The 19,088-nt window shown below is 34.2% G+C and overlaps 3 protein-coding genes across 11 annotated transcripts in view; 1 reads left to right on the top strand and 2 right to left on the bottom strand.

The window, feature by feature from the left end:
- Positions 1–72: 72 nt before the first annotated feature.
- Positions 73–4,178, bottom strand: Top3beta (DNA topoisomerase 3-beta). The gene is made up of 14 exons (XM_072019075.1): positions 3,784–4,178; positions 3,501–3,643; positions 3,218–3,412; positions 2,976–3,143; positions 2,774–2,902; positions 2,554–2,672; positions 2,269–2,469; positions 1,995–2,199; positions 1,731–1,913; positions 1,446–1,655; positions 1,160–1,377; positions 852–1,076; positions 493–754; positions 73–389 (listed from the first exon to the last, which is right to left on the bottom strand). The coding sequence occupies exons 1-14, from the start codon at positions 3,872–3,874 to the stop codon at positions 183–185; spliced, it is 2,556 nt and encodes an 851-aa protein (XP_071875176.1). The 5' UTR covers positions 3,875–4,178; the 3' UTR covers positions 73–182.
- Positions 4,179–4,574: 396 nt separating this feature from the next.
- Vps2 (vacuolar protein sorting 2) lies at positions 4,575–7,047 on the top strand. Its single transcript, XM_072019102.1, has 5 exons — positions 4,575–4,968; positions 5,195–5,393; positions 5,459–5,634; positions 5,721–5,855; positions 5,953–7,047. The coding sequence occupies exons 2-5, from the start codon at positions 5,226–5,228 to the stop codon at positions 6,155–6,157; spliced, it is 684 nt and encodes a 227-aa protein (XP_071875203.1). The 5' UTR covers positions 4,575–4,968; positions 5,195–5,225; the 3' UTR covers positions 6,158–7,047.
- Positions 7,048–7,417: 370 nt separating this feature from the next.
- Positions 7,418–19,088, bottom strand: part of Fid (class I SAM-dependent methyltransferase fire dancer) — a 46,606-nt gene continuing 34,935 nt past the window's right edge. For 7 of the 9 annotated variants that reach the window (XM_072019057.1, XM_072019062.1, XM_072019063.1 and 4 more), the window contains 4 exons: positions 18,864–19,006; positions 18,272–18,398; positions 16,758–17,204; positions 7,418–16,574 (listed from right to left, as the gene is read on the bottom strand). In XM_072019057.1, the coding sequence (XP_071875158.1) occupies positions 13,935–16,574; positions 16,758–17,204; positions 18,272–18,398; positions 18,864–19,006 (3,357 nt within the window). In that variant the 3' untranslated portion in view covers positions 7,418–13,934. The remainder of the gene's footprint in view (positions 16,575–16,757; positions 17,205–18,271; positions 18,399–18,863; positions 19,007–19,088) is intronic. The other 2 variants (XR_011801988.1, XR_011801989.1) reach the window with 2 other exon arrangements.

Raw genomic sequence — 19,088 nt, forward strand, 5'->3', positions numbered from 1 at the left:
TAAATCATGTTCTATTTGTAAAATGAGTAAAGATTATAAAAAAAAAGTAACATAATGTATGAGTCATTGAGGTAGTAAATAGAGTTCGATTTATTTTCGGGATATATCGCAATAGCGAGTGTCAAAGTGTGAATAGGAAGGGATTAGTGTCATCTATGTACTTCATTTACAAATGGAATCAATTATACAAAATACGCAGCCAATTGTGCCATCTTATCTTTCGGTGGACGGGGTTTACCCCGACTACGACCTTTAGCGTGACCACGGCCACGAGTTGTAACCGGTTTTGAGGCGACTGCACGATGCTTTTCCACAAGAGCCATGAAAGCTGGTGTGCAAAAAACGCAACCAGTCATCTCCGTAGCTTCATTGGGAAGCTTGCTTTTTTCCTATCATTGAAACAAAAAAAAAAAAAAAATTCATTTTAATATTCTTCGAATATAAATGACTTTTCCAATTAAAATGTAAGGTTTAAGGTTGATTGTTCTTTACCTGTTTATATTCTACGGTAACTAATTGAGCCCCACAGTCGCACACCTCCGTATCAACCGTCACTTTGTGGGCATTTTCGAATAAATGAATAATAACGTCACAACGATTGCACACAAGTTTCCATTTTGGTGCAGCCGAAGGATCGAGGACGAGTATACCGGCATTACACTCTAAACAACTCGATAAACCATTAGAATTCATGCCATGTGGACAGGTCGGGTGTGTGCAAGAATTGCAACCACTCATTCCCTTTTTCATATCTCTGGAATTCATGATTCATGCAATAGTTAGTACGTATTTAAACAATATGAAATTGAATTTGTTCTCTATATCCTATTTGTTCGCAAGAACAAAATTACCTAAATGGGGGATTATTGTAACAATATGGACAAAATGTATAACTTTTTCCCCGTGCACCAGTGGACCATGAGAGTAATTCGAAATCGTCTAATGGACACTTTAATTCTTTATAAATTCGAATATTCCCGTTTTGTGGGAGATTGTACGTTTCGTTGCAATGTGCGCAATGCATTCTTGACGGTTTTGTTTGTATATATTTCATGTAACGTCGACATTTTCCACATCTGAATATAAGAAAGTATTGTGAATAAAAGAAAATGATAAATATTTAAGTAATCATATATATTTACTGGAATGTAGAATATACCTGGAGTGAGCTTTTCCTGACGCAGAAAGAGGAGAAAATGAAACTTCAAACAACTGATCCATCGCTTCGATACTTTTTACAAAATAATGAAATTTTTGTTTAAAAATTTCAACGGTATGTTGTAACACAGCGTGAAAGTCTGCTCTACCTAAAGCTATTAGATTTAATTGCTCCTCTACTGCGGATCTCATCGTAGGTAGAACTAGCTCAGGATCTATCTAATATTAATACAAACATATTACTAGAAGTAACTTATTATTCCTTATATATGTAATAAGCTACATACTTTTTGATATCCGTGAACTAACACAATTCCTAAAGATGTCGGAACTAATTTTCTACCAGCTGCTACATTAACATAATTTCGCATACATATATTGTTTATATGTACTGGAATAGAAGCATCAGTTCCAATACCGTGTTTTTCCATAAGTGATATTAATTCAGATTCTGTCAAATAATCTGGGGGTTGTGTATAACATTCGACTAACTTCGTCTACAAAAATTATAAAATATAGTTATAAATTATTTGATTAAAGTATTTTCTCTCTCCATTTTCTACATTTACTACCTCTTGTATATTGACTTTTTCACCCGGTGTAAATCTGGGTAAAGTATCGTTGCTTCCAAGTGCTTGCCATGTAAGTATGTTAGTATAACCAGGATCTATTGAACTATGACCATTCGCCGTAAAAACTTCCATTCCTATTTCGAATTTAACCGTGGTACTCAAATATTTACAATCGTGAGCCAGCTGCAAAATATTAAATATTTAAGCCCTCTGAAGTAAATAAAAATTAATATATAAGATATTCAATTAGCAATACATATTTACAGTGGCTATAAAATGTCGAGTTATATAATCATATAATCTCCATGTATCACCATCGAGATCGTTTCGAGTAGCATGTTTCATTGGAGTAATAGGAGGATGGTCTCCAACATTAAGCCCTTTTTTCGGTTTATTAATGCCCGTTGCTAATATTTTACGAACTTGATCGCCCCAATCGGGATTGTTCTGCTGTTGCTTCAATGCTGCACTAAATATAGATACTTTTGTATACATATGAGTAAAATATAAATAAATTTTGAAGTTGCTTTTGACTTACAGCAAATCGAAATTTTCTGGGTATAATGTTGTCTCAGTTCGAGGATAACTTATGTATCCTTGAGTATAAAGACGTTCTGCAATCTGCATAGCGTGATGGGGACCCATTCCTAAACCCGAACTTGCTATTCTCATTAACTCTACTGTATTTAAAGCTATAGGTCGCGATTTCGTCTTTTCCGTACTTTCTACGCTTATAACCCTATAATAATTAATTAGATAAACATCGTTACATTATTTTAATATTAACACGAAGTATTCATACATACAAATATCTAAAACTTACGTTGCTTGGTCATACTCTTTTACGTGACTCAGAAACATATTTGCTATCTCCTTGTCAAAAGATCGCACGCGGCTCCAACTCAAAATAATGTCTTGGCCATCGGATGATTTAACTGTAACCTTCAATACACTCAAGTTTATCTTCTTCCTCAAAGGAATTATATTCTGATATATAAGGGAAAGTTATAAGCCAAGATAAGACACTTATTTTAATATTATACCTGTAGAACCCAGTAAGGATCTGGCTTAAATGTTTGAATTTCATCATGCCTTTGCACACAAAATCCTAACGTTGGTGTTTGACAAGGACCATAGGAAATAAGAGACACATCTAAATCTCCATATTTACCCTATGAAAAAGAAAAGGAAATATTAAATTAATATATAATATGAATAGTAAAAGTTGCTTTAATATTATTCTACCTGAAAAAATTTTGTTTGGAACCTTGTGAAAGCACAACCAATTCGTAGATCTATTTCTTGTCGAGCATCAACACTCTTTGCTTCATTTTCATTTGGCTTTATCAGGTTTGCCAATGCAGCTTTTATGTCCTTTTCTGTAATAGCAGAAAACCTTGCCCTCCAAACATCCTGTAACAAATATAAAATTTATAAAATTTCATTAAATTAATATGAATAATTAGATTAAAATTAAGCAAACTTACATTTGGATTTAGTCTCCTATTCATTCCTTGCTGGACTGCATGTATAACTTCAAAACAGATATTTTCACCTTCTTTGTCACAATCTAGCCATAATATTAAATAATCACAATGAGCTCCTTCCTTAGCCAAAAGGTAAGGAATTTTCAATCTAGGAACTGCTTCCTTTTTTTCAGTTGGGCATGAAAATAACTCTGCCTTAAACATAACAGGTAGTACATTACTAATACAATAAAATAATATAATAAAATATAATGGCAAGACTAAGACTAAATTTTTTACTTACAGGATCAACCTTATCCCAGTTATTATATTTGCCAATAAAATCTAATGTCATAACATGACCAAAGACAGAAGTCATTTTAAAATTTATAGTCTCAGATCTGAATTGACCTATCCATTCGTGTATTGAACAAGATCCATTTAAACCTAAATTTTTTTTTATTAAAAAGTGCATTATGAAATACAGGTATCTATGAATCATGGTGTTGTAAATTTCATCTTTTTAATTTAAAATATTTATCATAAAATTATATCTATATATTAAATTTCAAAAAAACATAACCTACCTTTTCGAGATGTACACCGACCATTACTTAAAATATTGGCTAACGAAGCTGCCAAAGATGGTTTTTCAGCTACCATTAAAGCCGTCTTCATTTTTGTAAAATATTTTATCTCTATACTTGTTTTTACAAGGAAATATTATTAGCTTTAACTAAGAGATTCTGACATCATACATTTGGAAGTGCTTAATATGCGACACTGTACGCATGACATGATATTTATTTCAAAATATTTTGATAATTGTTACATTATGTTTTAAGTTAACTATTTTTATTTTATAACTTCGTTTCTTTTCAGTTACAAATAAAGTTACGGTTTCTAAACAATAATTAAAACAAAGAGCATAAGCAAACCTATAATAATACTTTTTTTATAATGTAAAGTGAAGTTATCAACGCAATATGTACATGATCAGTGATCAGGTATTATCTCATTTAGCTAGGCCATTCTGTATATTTTTCAACTTCATTAGTTTATGAAACAATTTAACTCGATTAATTGTAAACTTGGAGTTTTATTTCTTTCACATTAGAAGAGATAAATAATTATATTGATACATTATGTTTTACGAATTTTAAAACTATTAAAGTACCAAGGAAAATTTCACTATTTTTCCTAAATAAATTTTTAATTTTGCACAGTCTTTAAATACCATATATTTTATTTCTAATTAAAACAAATTTAATTTACAATTTAAAGTATTATTAGTAAAATGCAAGGATAAAAATAAAAAATTCCTTTGTGATAACATTAACAATTGTTAAATTAACATTTTAAAATCAGTCTTGTAAGTTACATGCGGTTATACTTTAATGTACGTAGATTGTTTACATATATTTGTAATTCTATGGTATCGTTACGAAGGGAAGTGCTGCGTAAATTCCATATAAACATATTCATACGATATTCGTACGATATATCATGATAACGTTATATTATCTCTTATACTTTAAAAAAAACTAAAATGTCAAAATCAAAATGATCTGTAATACACAGTTATATACAGTAGTATTTGTAACAATATTTGACCTGTGACTTGTTCCTTTGTGACTCATTCAGTGTGTCAAATCAAATTCCTGATCTTGATATAAACTTCCTAACCTATAAAACGTCATTTTCAAACGATCAAGCATTCTATTATAATTTTCTTTATTCATATCTTTCGAGATAGTCTCTAATATAATTAGGTAATTTTTGCATTAAAAGCTGTTGTCTTATAAAATAAACATTAATATATTTTCTCTCTATGTCTATATATAATCGATTCTTTGAAAGTTAATCATTTTCTATCAATTATTTCTATAATTATGTTTTTTTTTCTCAAATATTAATTATTTTTGTTTTTGCTCAAACATAATCATAACCTTCTTTAAACTTTCATTATGATTTATGCATCAATATTAATTTTAATAGGTGAAGTTGCAACAGTATTTCTATTCTAATCATGGAGTGGTTATTTGGGAAACGTATTACTCCTGAGGAGATGCTCAGGAAAAATCAGAGAGCTTTAAACAAAGCTATGCGAGATCTTGACAGAGAGAGAATGAGGATGGAACAACAAGAAAAAAAGATTATTGTGGATATAAAGAAACTTGCTAAGGATGGGCAAATGGTAATCTGATCTTGTTTGAATTTATCTTGTATACTATTGGGTGGTATTTATTTACTGTTTGATAGGATGCAGTGAAGATTATGGCTAAAGATCTTGTAAGAACTAGGCGTTATGTGAAAAAATTTATGTTGATGAAAGCAAATATCCAAGCAGTTTCTTTAAAGATTCAAACATTGCGTTCACAAAACACAATGGCACAAGCAATGAAGGGAGTCACAAGAGCCATGCAAAATATGAACAAGTGAGTACTTGTCCTGTTCATTTAAAATTAGAATTAGAAAAAATTTTTTATTGCTTGCTATACATGAAAATTATATGATTATACAGGCAATTAAATCTTCCTCAAATACAAAAAATATTACAAGAGTTTGAAAAGCAGTCGGAAATAATGGATATGAAAGAGGAAATTATGAATGATGCTATTGATGATGCAATGGAAGATGAGGGTGACGAAGAAGAAAGGTATTTTTAAGATTTCTAAACAAAAATATTTGTATCCCTGAAAATTATTGACTTTTGTTCGTTGAATATTTCAATTGTATTTATACTGTTTACACAGTGATGCCATTGTGTCGCAAGTTTTGGACGAATTGGGTCTCCAATTGACAGATCAATTGTCAGGTTTACCTCAAGCATCCGGTTCATTAAATGTAGCAAATTCCAAGCAACCAGTTGCGACTGCAACAGGGAATGAGGAAGGTGGAAATTTGACAGACGCGGATGCAGATCTGCAAGCTAGACTTGAAAATTTAAGACGTGAATAAGAATACACTCCTATATAGATGAAAAATGTATAAAAGATGTAAAGGAAAGAATTGGTTTTATAAGCATTAATTTTAGGATTGCTTTACGATTTTAGTTAGAGATATGAATGTTTTATCATAGCACTTGTTTTTTAATCCGTTCACTCAGATAATCGATTTATAAAATATAAGAAAAATGTTATATTTCTATCGCTTAAAACAATTATGAATTCATGAAATATGAATGATGAAGAAACAGAGGCATATAACTACGTTATGTATTAATCTGTATTGTTACTTTTTTTATAAAAAAAAAGAAAAGAAAAATGAAAGAACTTTAAGATGGTATCTTAAAGTTTCTGTGCATATTTTATTTGCACAGGATAATTTTGTAAAGTGGATAACTTATATTTAAAATGCTTATCAAATATATTATGATAAGATACTTACTTATTATATTTTGATAAATACATGTACATAGATTTACTTGAGAAATTTATAATTTACGTACATGTACATATACGCTTTCATTTTTTTTTTTTTAGGAAATATTGTACACTTACCGTAAAAGTAAATAAGGGAAATATGTTAGCAATTTTTATATGAAAAAAACAGCATATAAATTATATGCTCGCATATTCAAAAGAAATATAATGAATAAGTTCGTTCACTGCTTTTATCAAAACGTAATCTTTCAGTGCCTCATAATATATCTACTTTTGATAATTATGTAATAGTAAAAATTATATATTGTTCACAGGCATAATAACCGTATTAATAAAATTTATTTATAAATTGTATTAACTACAACAACGTAATCTGTATTCTGTATTAACAAATTTGTTGATAGAAATGCAGTGAAACAAGATTGTGCAATGACGTATTAAATATACGGATAACACACACACATACACGCATATATATATATACAGTAAATCTCTTAATAATGAAAATATTATTAACAACAATGAAAACTATTAGTAATTATAAATAAACGAAAGACATAATTAAAATGCATTCTTTAATACCTTGCTGATATAAGTAACTAAACATATTATAACTTACCTCTAAAAACTACTGTTAAAAACAACTGGTCAGGAAGATTGAAAACAGTCAATTTTAAATAAATTAAAACAGTTTGGCAAATTAAACTAAATTAAACCAATTAAACTAATTTTTCTGAATCACTACTGAAAATATTTAAAAAATCACAAAACGGATTAATTTTTTTCAAAATCTCCTGGAGTAGTATTCATTTCCAAAGGGTATCATAGTCAATAATTCTGTGAGAAATATGAAATATTATCTCTATTAAACAAAATGTACATACACATAATAATGCGCATTGGATAATGATTTTAATATCTTGATCGTGAAATACAGGTATAAAATAGTAGTCTGGTCTGGTTTCGAACATGGCCTAGTTAGACGTTCAAAATGAATACGAACGTTTAATTAATTGATCGAAGTGCACTGAATCGATAATTCGGTATCGTTATGGAAAGTTTCAATAAACGTATTTATGTAACGTGTAACTGGACCGCATGTACTTACGGTGTTATTGAGAGACAAAAGAAAAAAGACAAAAGAAAGGAAAAACTATTTTATACGATATTACTAAAGCGGAAGAACAAGGACATTTCGTGGGCACGTGAATTTTTCGAGTTACATGCAGCTTTCCCAATTATTAAGGATCATTAATCATTTTGACAATTAAAACAGTTACAATAAACTGTTAGTTTATTATCTGTGTTATTAAAACTGTTAATTCATCGTTTTTCTCTTTCTCTGATTGAATGATTAAATTCGATGCAATTAATTAAATTCGCGTGCCCTTTTAATACTTCCTACATTCTCCGAATGGTAAACCCTATAGAAATACGATGTAGTTTACAAAATTGTGATGGAACCTTCTGTCAATCACATGTATATATATTGTCAATATCTTTTTAAACATCTCAGAGGTACCGCCCAAACATAACGTACCCCAAGCTAGAATCGTAATTACCGAAGAAATGTCTTGTAACGCTCCCCGTTATGTTCACTTAGAATTAAACGCTTTCAAAAATTCGCACCCATCGTTAACACTTCGATAGTCACATGAAGTATTGTAATTAGATAATAGGTGTTTAATAATAAGATGATAGTAAGTATTAAATAAAATAAAACATTTGCAAGTTCGTAATATCGGGGATGGATCTGTTTCGCTTATATATAGTTGAATGTCTTACATGAGCTTAAAATGCTTGTTGGTTAAACATCAGTAACTTTTGGCGGAAAAACTATTTTCCACAAGCAACATTACATTGAATCATGCGAGAGGTTGTAATCGAGAAATCATTTTAAGTTCATTGCGATTATATTCATCGACGCCCGTTGAAAAATTCACGTAGTGAGGTTATTACCCTGATATTCGTGCAGATAAACGGAAATGGTCGAGAGGAAACAGAACAGGAATTTTAATTCGCTTTGAGTACATCTACTACTAACTGTGGTTCTTTGATGGTACGCAATTACGGATCTGTCGTAAATAACATCATTTCTATAGTTATCATTTTCATCGAGTACAATTTTATAATGCGTATTAATCAGAATCGATCTGAGAAGCTTCAAATGGAACAAGGATACAAGAAACAAACTGCTCTTTGTCTTAAAAGTACGATTTAATACGATATATCTTGCATTTATCTTATAATCGAAAATAAAACAAAGGAAATAAAAAAGAAATGAATCAATTGAAAGGAAAATTGTATCAATAGAAAATACATATTTGTTCCTTGTTTCCAGGATACCAAAGGAAAATTTTCAGACTGATTCGTAGTATTTACTGGAATAATGCACGAGATGCTATAATGTAATAGAAAGTCGAATGCAACACTGAACCTCATGTTATTATCGCAATAATAATTATACACTTCTCGTTGGATGGAAGGGGAATAAATATACTCGAAGAACAATTCATTTTTTCCTTTTAAATATTCACTATATAAGTGTGGGATTATTAGACCTTATATACGGTGTGTAATCTGTGCATTATGTACGTTTTTTCTTCTTTGTACGCAATGTTCTTTTTGTGTACGCATTGGTATGCGTGTATGTATATCATATACATGCACGTAACATATATACAGATTTAAGCTATGTCAAACACAGCCTTCTCTAGATGCAGCATTATAATCTGACAGTTTTTTTCGTATTCTTTTTTGTTCGTTCTTTAATCTGCGCTGGAATTACAAATATGAAACCCAATATCATTTCTTATCTACTGGTAGACATGTGCGAATATATCGATACTTTTGACTCGATCGAATCAAAGAAATTTCCGTTACGGAAATTGATCGCTCGAACATAATAACATAATAATAATATTGAGGAAGACTATACGCACATATGAAAATATTAACTAAAGATTGTGGTAAATACAAATATTTTCTATATAAAATTCTCCTTCGATAAGTTAGAAACAATAATTCGCACATGTTCAATCTATAATAGCTATTACTATTAAATTACGAATGTTTATACATTTATGGAAAATTTAAAGTAGTAAAAATATGTAAAACATTCAAAATAAAATACTTGTCATAATATTTAATGGATGAAAAAGAAATTTCATTTTTTTTTTTTTAGTTATTTCCGTAAAAATATGAATTTGCATAAACATCCGCATTTCAATTATTGATTTAACTGTCCCTCTTTACAACCTTACTTCATGTACTTGACCATTCGCTTTCGAGATCTATTTTTGCATATCACTTCTATATGTATCGTACATAATATTGGTTAAATTTACAAATAAAATATTACAACTATATTGCGGAAAAGAAGAACAAAAAAGAACGCGTCAAATAACTGCTGGAAATGATCGTGAACGTTCGTAACATAAGTGAGCAACAATTAGGCTTTCGATTAAAATCGCGGATTACGTGGAATTCCGATTTTATCGATTGTGCTTCACTAGTTATGTTCCGTGATGGCGCTGGTGTCACCAAATGTCGCATCTTTCAAAACAATATCTTTGTACGCTTCTTTTTTTCATTTAAGTATCGAGAATCGTATCATTAACTGTGACAATAAAATTCAGTTTTAATATAGTTAATAAAAGGCAATTTACAATTATACAAACTTTATACAAGGAACAATCAAAGTGAACCTATCGATGAAATGGTTTCCTAACAAAGAGAAGAATATATTCGATAAAAGAATGACTGATCATTGTTTAACATTTAAAGACAGTACCTTTCACGATAACATTCACAAAATTGTAAGAAGATTGCCGATATATATATGTATACACGTATTTATGTATATATGTATTGGTTTTGTATTTTCAGTAAGATATTTACAAAAAAAAGTGTAGCAAAGTATGCTCGTCATAACATGTGAAGTATAATATCACTGGATCCGTAAAATTTTACTTTTTTTTTTTTAAGAATTATTTAATCCTTTTCATACGTGCGCGATCATATATACCACTATATGATATCTACGGTTTTTAACGTTTTTGTAAATTGGTTTGACGTTAAGTCAACAACTTCACGAACTACGTGTATGTATATGTATATTTTTTCTTTCTTCTCTTCTTTTTTTTTTTGTTCCTTTTAACTATAAGGTTTTCGCAGTCAGTACTGTTTTTTTTTTTTTTAAATATATGCATATGTGGAATATACAGTCCGGTCGTATCGTAGGGTCGAGATATTTTAACCCGTTTATTTGTTCCTTACTAATTGTTCCGTTATGCAACGCATCTATGGATGAACTTTCGCGACACTTCTCCCTAAAAGTCGCGAAAAATCTTTTGGTTTCTAGAAGTCGTGTCCCGTCGTGAATATCCTTGAAAAAGCAAGGAATCATGAAGGTTAGATTTCGCTAATTTTCCTAAATAAAGGGTCAACTGTTGTTCTGCTATCTCGTGGTATACTCTTTTTCGAATGGTCCGATAGTTATTGCGGTATTACAAATGCTCAGAATTCCGAGATATTTCTCGCTTCCCATATTTTTATTACTCTTTTGAATCTAGTGAATTCGAGGTCATCGGAGAGTCTTCTATTTGTTGAACATACAATACTTTGTACCTCGATTCACGATGCCAATAACAAACGTATTCTATATTTTGAACTTTGGTCCTGTTTTATATAATTTTTTATATCTTCTGTCGATAAAGTAGATTTCTCCTTAGCGAAATTCGATCTCAATCTCGATGAGTAACTACGTATGTATTTTGTTTAACTTTCTAATAATTAGCATCTCATTCACAATAAATTCTCGTAACTTCATCGAAATTCTTAGACTTTCTTGATATCAAGTTATAGTGAGCCGGAACCGTCTGTTGTACGTGTTTCTCCTTTAATTTCACTTTCGAATATATTCATCCAATTTGTTCTCATTTGTTTACAATTGAAACTTACAAACCGTATCTTTTCTGTATAGTCTGCTACTTTAAAGAGTAAACATTCTGCTTGAAGTAATTGGAGCAATCCTATCCACAAAAAGATCTTGAATTAGCTTCTATATACAGGGTGTCTCACTTTTACCATGCGTTTTAAATATTTACATTTTGTTATATTTAAAATATTAAATATCACAATGATTGATATATGCATATTTTAAATGTTTGAAACAACTAATTAATTCATTGTAATACCATTAATATCATATGTAATACCATTCCTGGAAATAATTTACATAAATTATACAATTTTATATAAATTCAAAAATGAAGGTATTAATTTGCTCTCGATAACAGTGTTAAACAGAGTTAAGCTTCTCGAACGTGTCAAAAATAAAGTAAATGTCGACAACGAAATTATAATACCGTTCCCATAAGAGTCGCAGATTTTCACTAAACGTCCAATAGCTTTCTAAGCATCAAAGTGGATGACTCTCCAATAACTTTAAGCAGCGTATCTTCCTGTCTCGTCAGCTGAATTTCCTCGTGGTAATAACGCAATAACATCCGTTTACTTTGGAACAGCAGTTCCTATACAATTTATTACCCTAAACTCTCGGTTTTCATAATACGAACTTGTCGCTATCTACGAGACATGCGTGGCAAATGAACGTTATTGAAGCGTCGTTTCTTATACCTGGAAGTGAATACTTAAATACTTGTCAAACGAGAATCGTCGTTATTTACATTATTTACGTTATTGTAAAAAGAAAGTCTCCCATGATTGTTGCAATTGTCGCATATCTTTTTTTCTTTTTTTTTTTTTTGTTTATTTTTAAATTAAGAACGACATATAAGAATTACTATCGTGGCGGAATAATCGCATTTCATTTTTCCTAACTTTGCTAGAACGCGCCTACTTATTATTACATTCTATAATTAAATGTTCCGTCACAGAAGTACCTTTTATGTCATTCTTAGGGAAAAAGAATAGCCGAACTATGAAATTGTAGACAGATGAAATTCAGCGAAAGACTTCCTGGTAACATTACACGTCTGAAAGAGTGAGGAAAACTGAATGACTATACTAGAGAACAGTTCTTGGTATGTTCAAGGTCGGGCAGTTCTCCCTACCGCCGTTGTTTCACCTTTCTCTTTTTATGTTGACATGACAATAAATAACAAAGTTAAAAAAAACTCTAAACATGTTACACTTAATTTATTTAGAAAAAAAAAAAATAAATAGAATCTTTTATTACCATAATATTATAGGAAAAAGAACTTATCCAAAGACTAAATAAAATAATACTAAAAACAAAAAATACCGAATAGAGAGAAGAATGATCAGAGATAAACCAAGAGATAACAGCAACGCTGCTGCCTACAATGGAATTATAGTCGAACTGTACAGATATAATGCAACGGAAAAGATAGCGTCCGTTTTTATGGGAGAATGATCACAAGTGGCCGACGAGTTGAACGATGAAAAGATTAGGAACCACAGATCTAACTCTTAAACTGAAGCTACATATTATCACGTAATCGAAACTCGAGACTAGAGTGGAGACTTTTTTTCCAATGATAAAACAATGAACCAACAAGTAAAGAAGAAACATTTGGTCAAGCACTTAGACGAATGATACAAATCGCTATTCTAGTAGTGTTGCTTATCTGATGAATTATCATTTGTTTACCGATCTGTGCGTTTACGTCGGAAACGTATCTTTTTTTCTTTTTATTTTACATATTTACACCTCATTCCACATCTTTTATAACTCGCTTTATCTAACATCTTGCCCTAACCTCTCTTATTTCTGGTAGATAGCTAATGGTTCAATCAATTGCAGATCAATAGAATTCATCATATGATTAACTTTAACCTCGAAATAGCAAAATACTTTTTTTCAATCTAAGTTATACACAATGCTTCGATAGGAATAAGATTTAAGGTGAAATATAGATTAACTGGCCGAAACAAAAAACTGCGCTTAGAAATTATACTTCGTTTCTTTTGGTTAAAATCCAGTCTTCTCATAGTCTTCCAAATCAATTCTAAAATTCTAATATACTTCTAACTTGCTTATCTGAACTCGACCATAACTCACGGCCAGCTAATGTAATCACTTTCGACCTAAACAATAAGAAAAGCGATAATAAATTCATTTAAGTATTGTATACGTATTTTCATTAGCTACCAACCATACCTCTTGCCTTTAATAATAAAGAAATTAGCCTACTCTTCATCGTAACGCGTGCGCCCGCGTAAACTGAATCGAGAAGCATTTCACGAAGTTTCAGCGAGCTTCACGAACTGATTATCCTTGCCCGATAAACGATCTAGCCGGCGGCGTGGCGACGCACGAGGCGCGACGCTCCGCGTGAAAACGGGACAGGGGCGTCCGCCTCGAGTCATATAGTCCAGACCTGCACCTTTTCCGCGACGATGCACCAGCTCGCGTGATCATAGTAGGACGAGATAATATGCAAGTTCTCCACGTATTTGTTGATCAGTTGGTCCAGCTCGCCCTCCCTGAACACGTGATAGTACTGATGATAAGTAATGGCGCCACCTCCGCGATCGGACGGTAAAGATTCCTGGGACGATGATCCGGTCAGGGAATCGTTACTTCCTGTCGTGGTTACCAGACAATCGGTACTGCGTTTGCTATTGTCTGGATACCTAGGTGGCGTCTCCTCGGAGGCGGACCTCCTTTGTAATTGGAGTCTTCGTTTCTCAGCGTATGATTTAGGGTATTCGTTGGTGTTTGATAATAGCGACATCATGCTGCTGCACAATCGTCCAGTGGACTCCGCGTGGCTTCCGTCGCTGAAACTGATCGTATTATCGATGGACTCGCCAATATCGCTAGACTCTATGGAGTTTGCGCTTCTTAGATAAGGTTTCTCCGAAGATTGTTTGTCCAAGGAGGATGTTTCTTTCTCGTTCATGAATTCCCCGGTATTGGAGACCATCACGAAATCCATTATGTCGTCTGAAGTGCTCCTATGCATTTCTTCATGGAAACCATTATTGGTGTTACTCAGCCAAGCGATCGTGTTGGATAAATCGTTGTATTTCGACTTGGTAGATATCGACGATGGAATGTCGTAAGGAGGTAGGTGTTCAAAGTTGCGTTTGTCCAAGTCTTTCCTCGATAGGAATGGCTTATCTAAAGTCTTCTGATCGCTCTTGTTTTCGTCCAATTCGTGCATCAAGTTTTCACTAAGCTTTTCGGTAAAGTCTATCAGATGCTTGCGACATTCTTCGTTCCACGTATCCTCCACCTTTGGCAATTGAATATCCGACTTCGTTCTGACTTTTGTTTCGCTACTAGCTGAACTTTCAACGCTTTCCTGTTGTGCTATTTGCGTCGAGTACGATTTAGTGTGCGCTTTTGTGACGACCGTCTCCACAGTATCCTCCAGAGAATTGGCGACGTTAGCTGCAGTTTCTAGAAGTCTAGAAGACTGAGACGAACTACTGTCTCCTGTTGCCTTCGTTTCATCCTCCTTGGAATCAGCTACGTACCCTGATGATTCGTCAGCTGTCGCGTCACTGGGATCAGACACGTTTTCAGCCGAGCTATCTAGCACTTCGGACTCGGTACACTCTGACTTAGTATTATCCTTCTTAGCCATGTATTTCTCATCAGAGATTACGCTAATCACAGAACCTACCGAATCCGGCGACGACACTCCACTGGAATCGCTATCCAGATCATCAGTCTCGGGATTGAATAATTCCAACGAAAGCAAACGTGGTAGAACTTTGGTAACAGCCTCCAAACGACCACTAGCTGTCGTCGATGCTCTTCTAACCAGAGGAAACGACGGTTTGGTTCGAGTTGCAAAACCAGGCTTCTGTTTCAGCAATTCCTTGATCTGGTTTAGTCTGGCCTTACGATTCTCTTCCTCCTTACTGACTTCAATGGTACTTTTCTCGTGCAACGACACGTCAGGACTATCATCCACAGTGGGTAAAAGTGGAGCAGTGTCCTTGTCAGTTTTCGGTTCCTCAATCTCCACACTCTCAGTCATAGATCTATAAGCGCGTATAGTCTGCAGGCTAGGCTTCTTCTCTTCGCAGAAATTAGTCCTCCCACAAATCTCACTTTCGATATTCCTTTTATTACCCTGCAAGTCTCCATTGATTGTTTGATGACAGCCGTTGTTCAAAACCTCCGACCTCTTTGTGTTAACAGTATTGTCTCCAGATACCTGTTGCTGGTTGGCGACTGTGGTTGAACCAAAGAATGGCCTGCTAAATACAGGGTTTAAAGTACAAGGGGATAGGCCAGGTGGACTAGGTGGAGGTAGAGACTTGCTAGTAGCTGCGAACTGTTTGAACAATGGGGATATGGAAATGACCTTCAATCTTGAGTTAGATGTATCAGGAGGATGTTTGACGCGCGGTGAAGGGGGCGCTGAGATGCTTCCCAGCTGATGACCACTGGAGGCTGGAATAATAGCCTCTATCGTTGGCTGTGCGTCCTGCTTTGGCACGTAAATCACGGACGCGAAACTGTCCTCGGAATCGACGCTTGTGTCGCTCTGCAAACTACTGTCTTTCGACGAATCCGAACCGTCTTCGCGAGACAAACGCCTTTCGATCACCTCTGTCTCTCTTTTCGGCACAGTTACAGACTGCACCTTCGAGTCATTGTACATCATCTTAGACGCTTCGTCGGTCGACGTATTAGTTGTATTCGTTTCATTTTCCGTGGATTTCCATCCTTGTAAGATCTTCACGAATCCGTTCTTGATCGATATACCGGATACCTCGATGTTAGTCGTGGATTGTTTAATCTTGTTCGTAAGGCCACTTTTCAATAGTTGAAATCTCTTTGTCGCGTTTACGGAATAGAGGGAGTCTCTAAGGGATTCGAAGGTTTTCCCTTTGCAGATAATGTCCTCGTTCAGGGACGCCTGTTTCATTATGTTCCTTCGTACCCTTTCTTTCTCTTCTAGCCTATCGGTAGACATTAGTTCCTCGTTCATCGAGCTCTGTTTCAGGATGCTTCCCCGCTTCGAATTATGACCAGGTGTTATCTGAGTGTCAAGCGAAACAAAGATATTAATGTTCTAGCCTGTAGTTAAAATTCGAAATCTACAAAAATTAATTTATAGCTAAGCTAAGCTTATTTGCATAATTGAATTTTTTCTATATAATTCAGATTAAGATATCAAAGCTTGACACTATAAGAACCTGACAGAACTAAAAATGATAAGAACCTGAAAGTCTGGAATGTCCTTAGATAGTTCTTGAATGGCAGTGTTATCAGGATGTTCCAAACCGGTGTCGTCCACGAGGTGAGTCTTCTGCTTGACCAGTCGTGGCTTCGAGCCACTCATCGACGATGACGTCCTCGATTCCCCGTCCAGATTCAATTCGGACGTCAACATGGAGCACAAACCAGGAATACTGGATCTAGATCGTACAAGGTCCAGTCGCTGAATCTCCAAAATATCACCCAGACTCTTAGATTTAATACTCAGAGAGTCTGACTGTTTGTTCAATGTCACGTTAACATCCTCTACGCGGCGTAACTCGATGGGCAGTTCGTCCACGTCCGGTGGTTCTTCTTGCTCGTAGTCTTTGCGATTTTTCCCACTGCCGCTCTGCCAACTGTCAAGAAACCAAGGTCGATTGCCAGATCCACGTCTACTTCCTGCTAATTTCTAAAAAAACAGAAATTCCAGTTAGCAATTTAGCTCGGCTATCGAGTCTTGTACGATGATGTTCTAATATTTATGAACAGATGCGTATATCAGACAAAGCCGTTTGTAAAGTGTTCAATATAGCGTTTCTCAAGTCAGTGGTTTTCCCAGGTCACTCAGAAATGACTTATCTATAAAAAGAGAAAAGATGTCATGAAACGTCGTATCTCGATAAACGAGTTACTAATTAAATTTGCAACTCTGAATCGTTCGTCTGATTTTCAAAAAACAAGGAAACAGGAATGCTTGAGGTTTCCAAATTACAAGAAGACAGTCGCCTTAAAGATTCCTTCCTAAGATCTCATTCAGTCGATTATCCAACATCCACGAGGAAACAACGAGAGGCGAAATTACTCGGGCATCCCGCTGACAAACGATCTTCGCTGCATTTTGCCCGTTCCAATTACATTCGAAGCGTATTCTGCAAGCAGTTAGCCTACTTTTTTCGGTACCGAGCATCGTTACGGTTGCGCGCGGAATCGATAAGGCCTGGCAACAATTTAGCCACCTATTGCTAGAAATTATCGTGTCGCAACAACATGCAGGCGGAAAGTTTAAAGAAGAAAAAAAAAAAAAAAAAACAGACGAAAAAGGAATACAGAAAACGAGAAGGAGAAACAATCTCGGCGTTTGCACGCGATTGTATAACACGTGACAACTGGGAACTGTTCAAGGAAACGTGAGCGTAATGCGTGGCTGGAAAGTTGGACCCCATCATCTTCGATGCTTCTCTGCGAAATCTACATTTTTCTTTCGTTTCATCTTTACCCAGGTTCTCGCTATAGTAATAGTAGACAAGTTGCGCCTCGTGGTTTTTATCTAATACAAGAAATATTCCAAATATAGAACATATTCGTTATAATAATAGACGAATTACTCTTTGTCGTACGTTTCGTTTCTTTGACTGTATTTATAAAAATATGAATTTGCACGAACATCTTACAGTCTGTTCCAATCAACGAAATTTATATCTCTTCCGTCAGCCAACTTTCCAGCCACGAACGTGGTACGTACTTAGATTATGTTACCTGCAAAGCGCGACGGAAAAAACTATAGCAGGTCTCGTTCGGGCTGGATAGGCTGCTGGTTGACGGTGATGGGCTGAATATCGGGTCGATCCAATAGCTCTTGCTTTTGCATTTTCGTTGGCTGTTCCTGAAACAAGAATCCCATTAGCACTAATTATCGAGGTTACCATATTGGCTCTGTAAAGCGGAAGAAGAGAGGAAGACTAGCGTAGACGATGGAGATGCAATTTTCGTAAATTACCAATCTTGCAGCGCTGTTAAAATTGTCGAATAATTAACTCATGGCAACCTGGATCGTTTACATTCCGAGCGAACCTTCACTCGTGAATTTTCTCAATTCTGGGAATTTTTACTTTTCCTGAAAGATCCTTTACGTTTTTTGATTTAAGGACGACTGTATAACAGATTGGATGGATATGTCGGAGTAATTTTGGCGGATATTTTGGAAGCGTAAAACAGCGAATAAAATGGAGCGTGGACGTAAACGACTCAGCTTGCGCACAAAAGTGCCAAAATACGAAGAGACGAATTAAGTTGAGCGCAATGTGCATTCTTCCGTTAGCCTTTTTAGATCGTTGGGTCGATTAGATACCTTTTGGAAGATGGCAATTTTTGAGCGTTCTGATTGTAATATAATTCAGTGGCGTGTGGCGCGCTCGAACGTTTCGATCTATTTGTCACCGAGTTCATGCAGTAAGCTTTCGGCCATGGTACCAACACGTCTTGAGACTCGAACTGGAAACAAAAAGAACGAATTTTTTTTTTTATTAATATTCATATTTTTTACTCGCTACTATTTATTAAGATACGTATCTTT

Source organism: Bombus fervidus, chromosome 16 (genome assembly GCF_041682495.2).
Source record: "Bombus fervidus isolate BK054 chromosome 16, iyBomFerv1, whole genome shotgun sequence".
Taxonomy (NCBI): domain Eukaryota; kingdom Metazoa; phylum Arthropoda; class Insecta; order Hymenoptera; family Apidae; genus Bombus; species Bombus fervidus.

Bases quoted from the DNA above. Each gene is read 5' to 3' on its own strand.
- Vps2 (XM_072019102.1), top strand. From the start codon at position 5,226: ATGGAGTGGTTATTTGGGAAACGTATTACTCCTGAGGAGATGCTCAGG. The intron at 5,635-5,720 runs GTGAGTACTTGT...ATGATTATACAG, and splicing joins GCCATGCAAAATATGAACAA to GCAATTAAATCTTCCTCAAA. The intron at 5,856-5,952 runs GTATTTTTAAGA...CTGTTTACACAG, and splicing joins GAGGGTGACGAAGAAGAAAG to TGATGCCATTGTGTCGCAAG.
- Top3beta (XM_072019075.1), bottom strand. From the start codon at position 3,874: ATGAAGACGGCTTTAATGGTAGCTGAAAAACCATCTTTGGCAGCTTCG. The intron at 3,413-3,500 runs GTAAGTAAAAAA...GTTATGTTTAAG, and splicing joins ACTGGGATAAGGTTGATCCT to GCAGAGTTATTTTCATGCCC. The intron at 2,673-2,773 runs GTATAATATTAA...AGTGTATTGAAG, and splicing joins ATCCTTACTGGGTTCTACAG to GTTACAGTTAAATCATCCGA.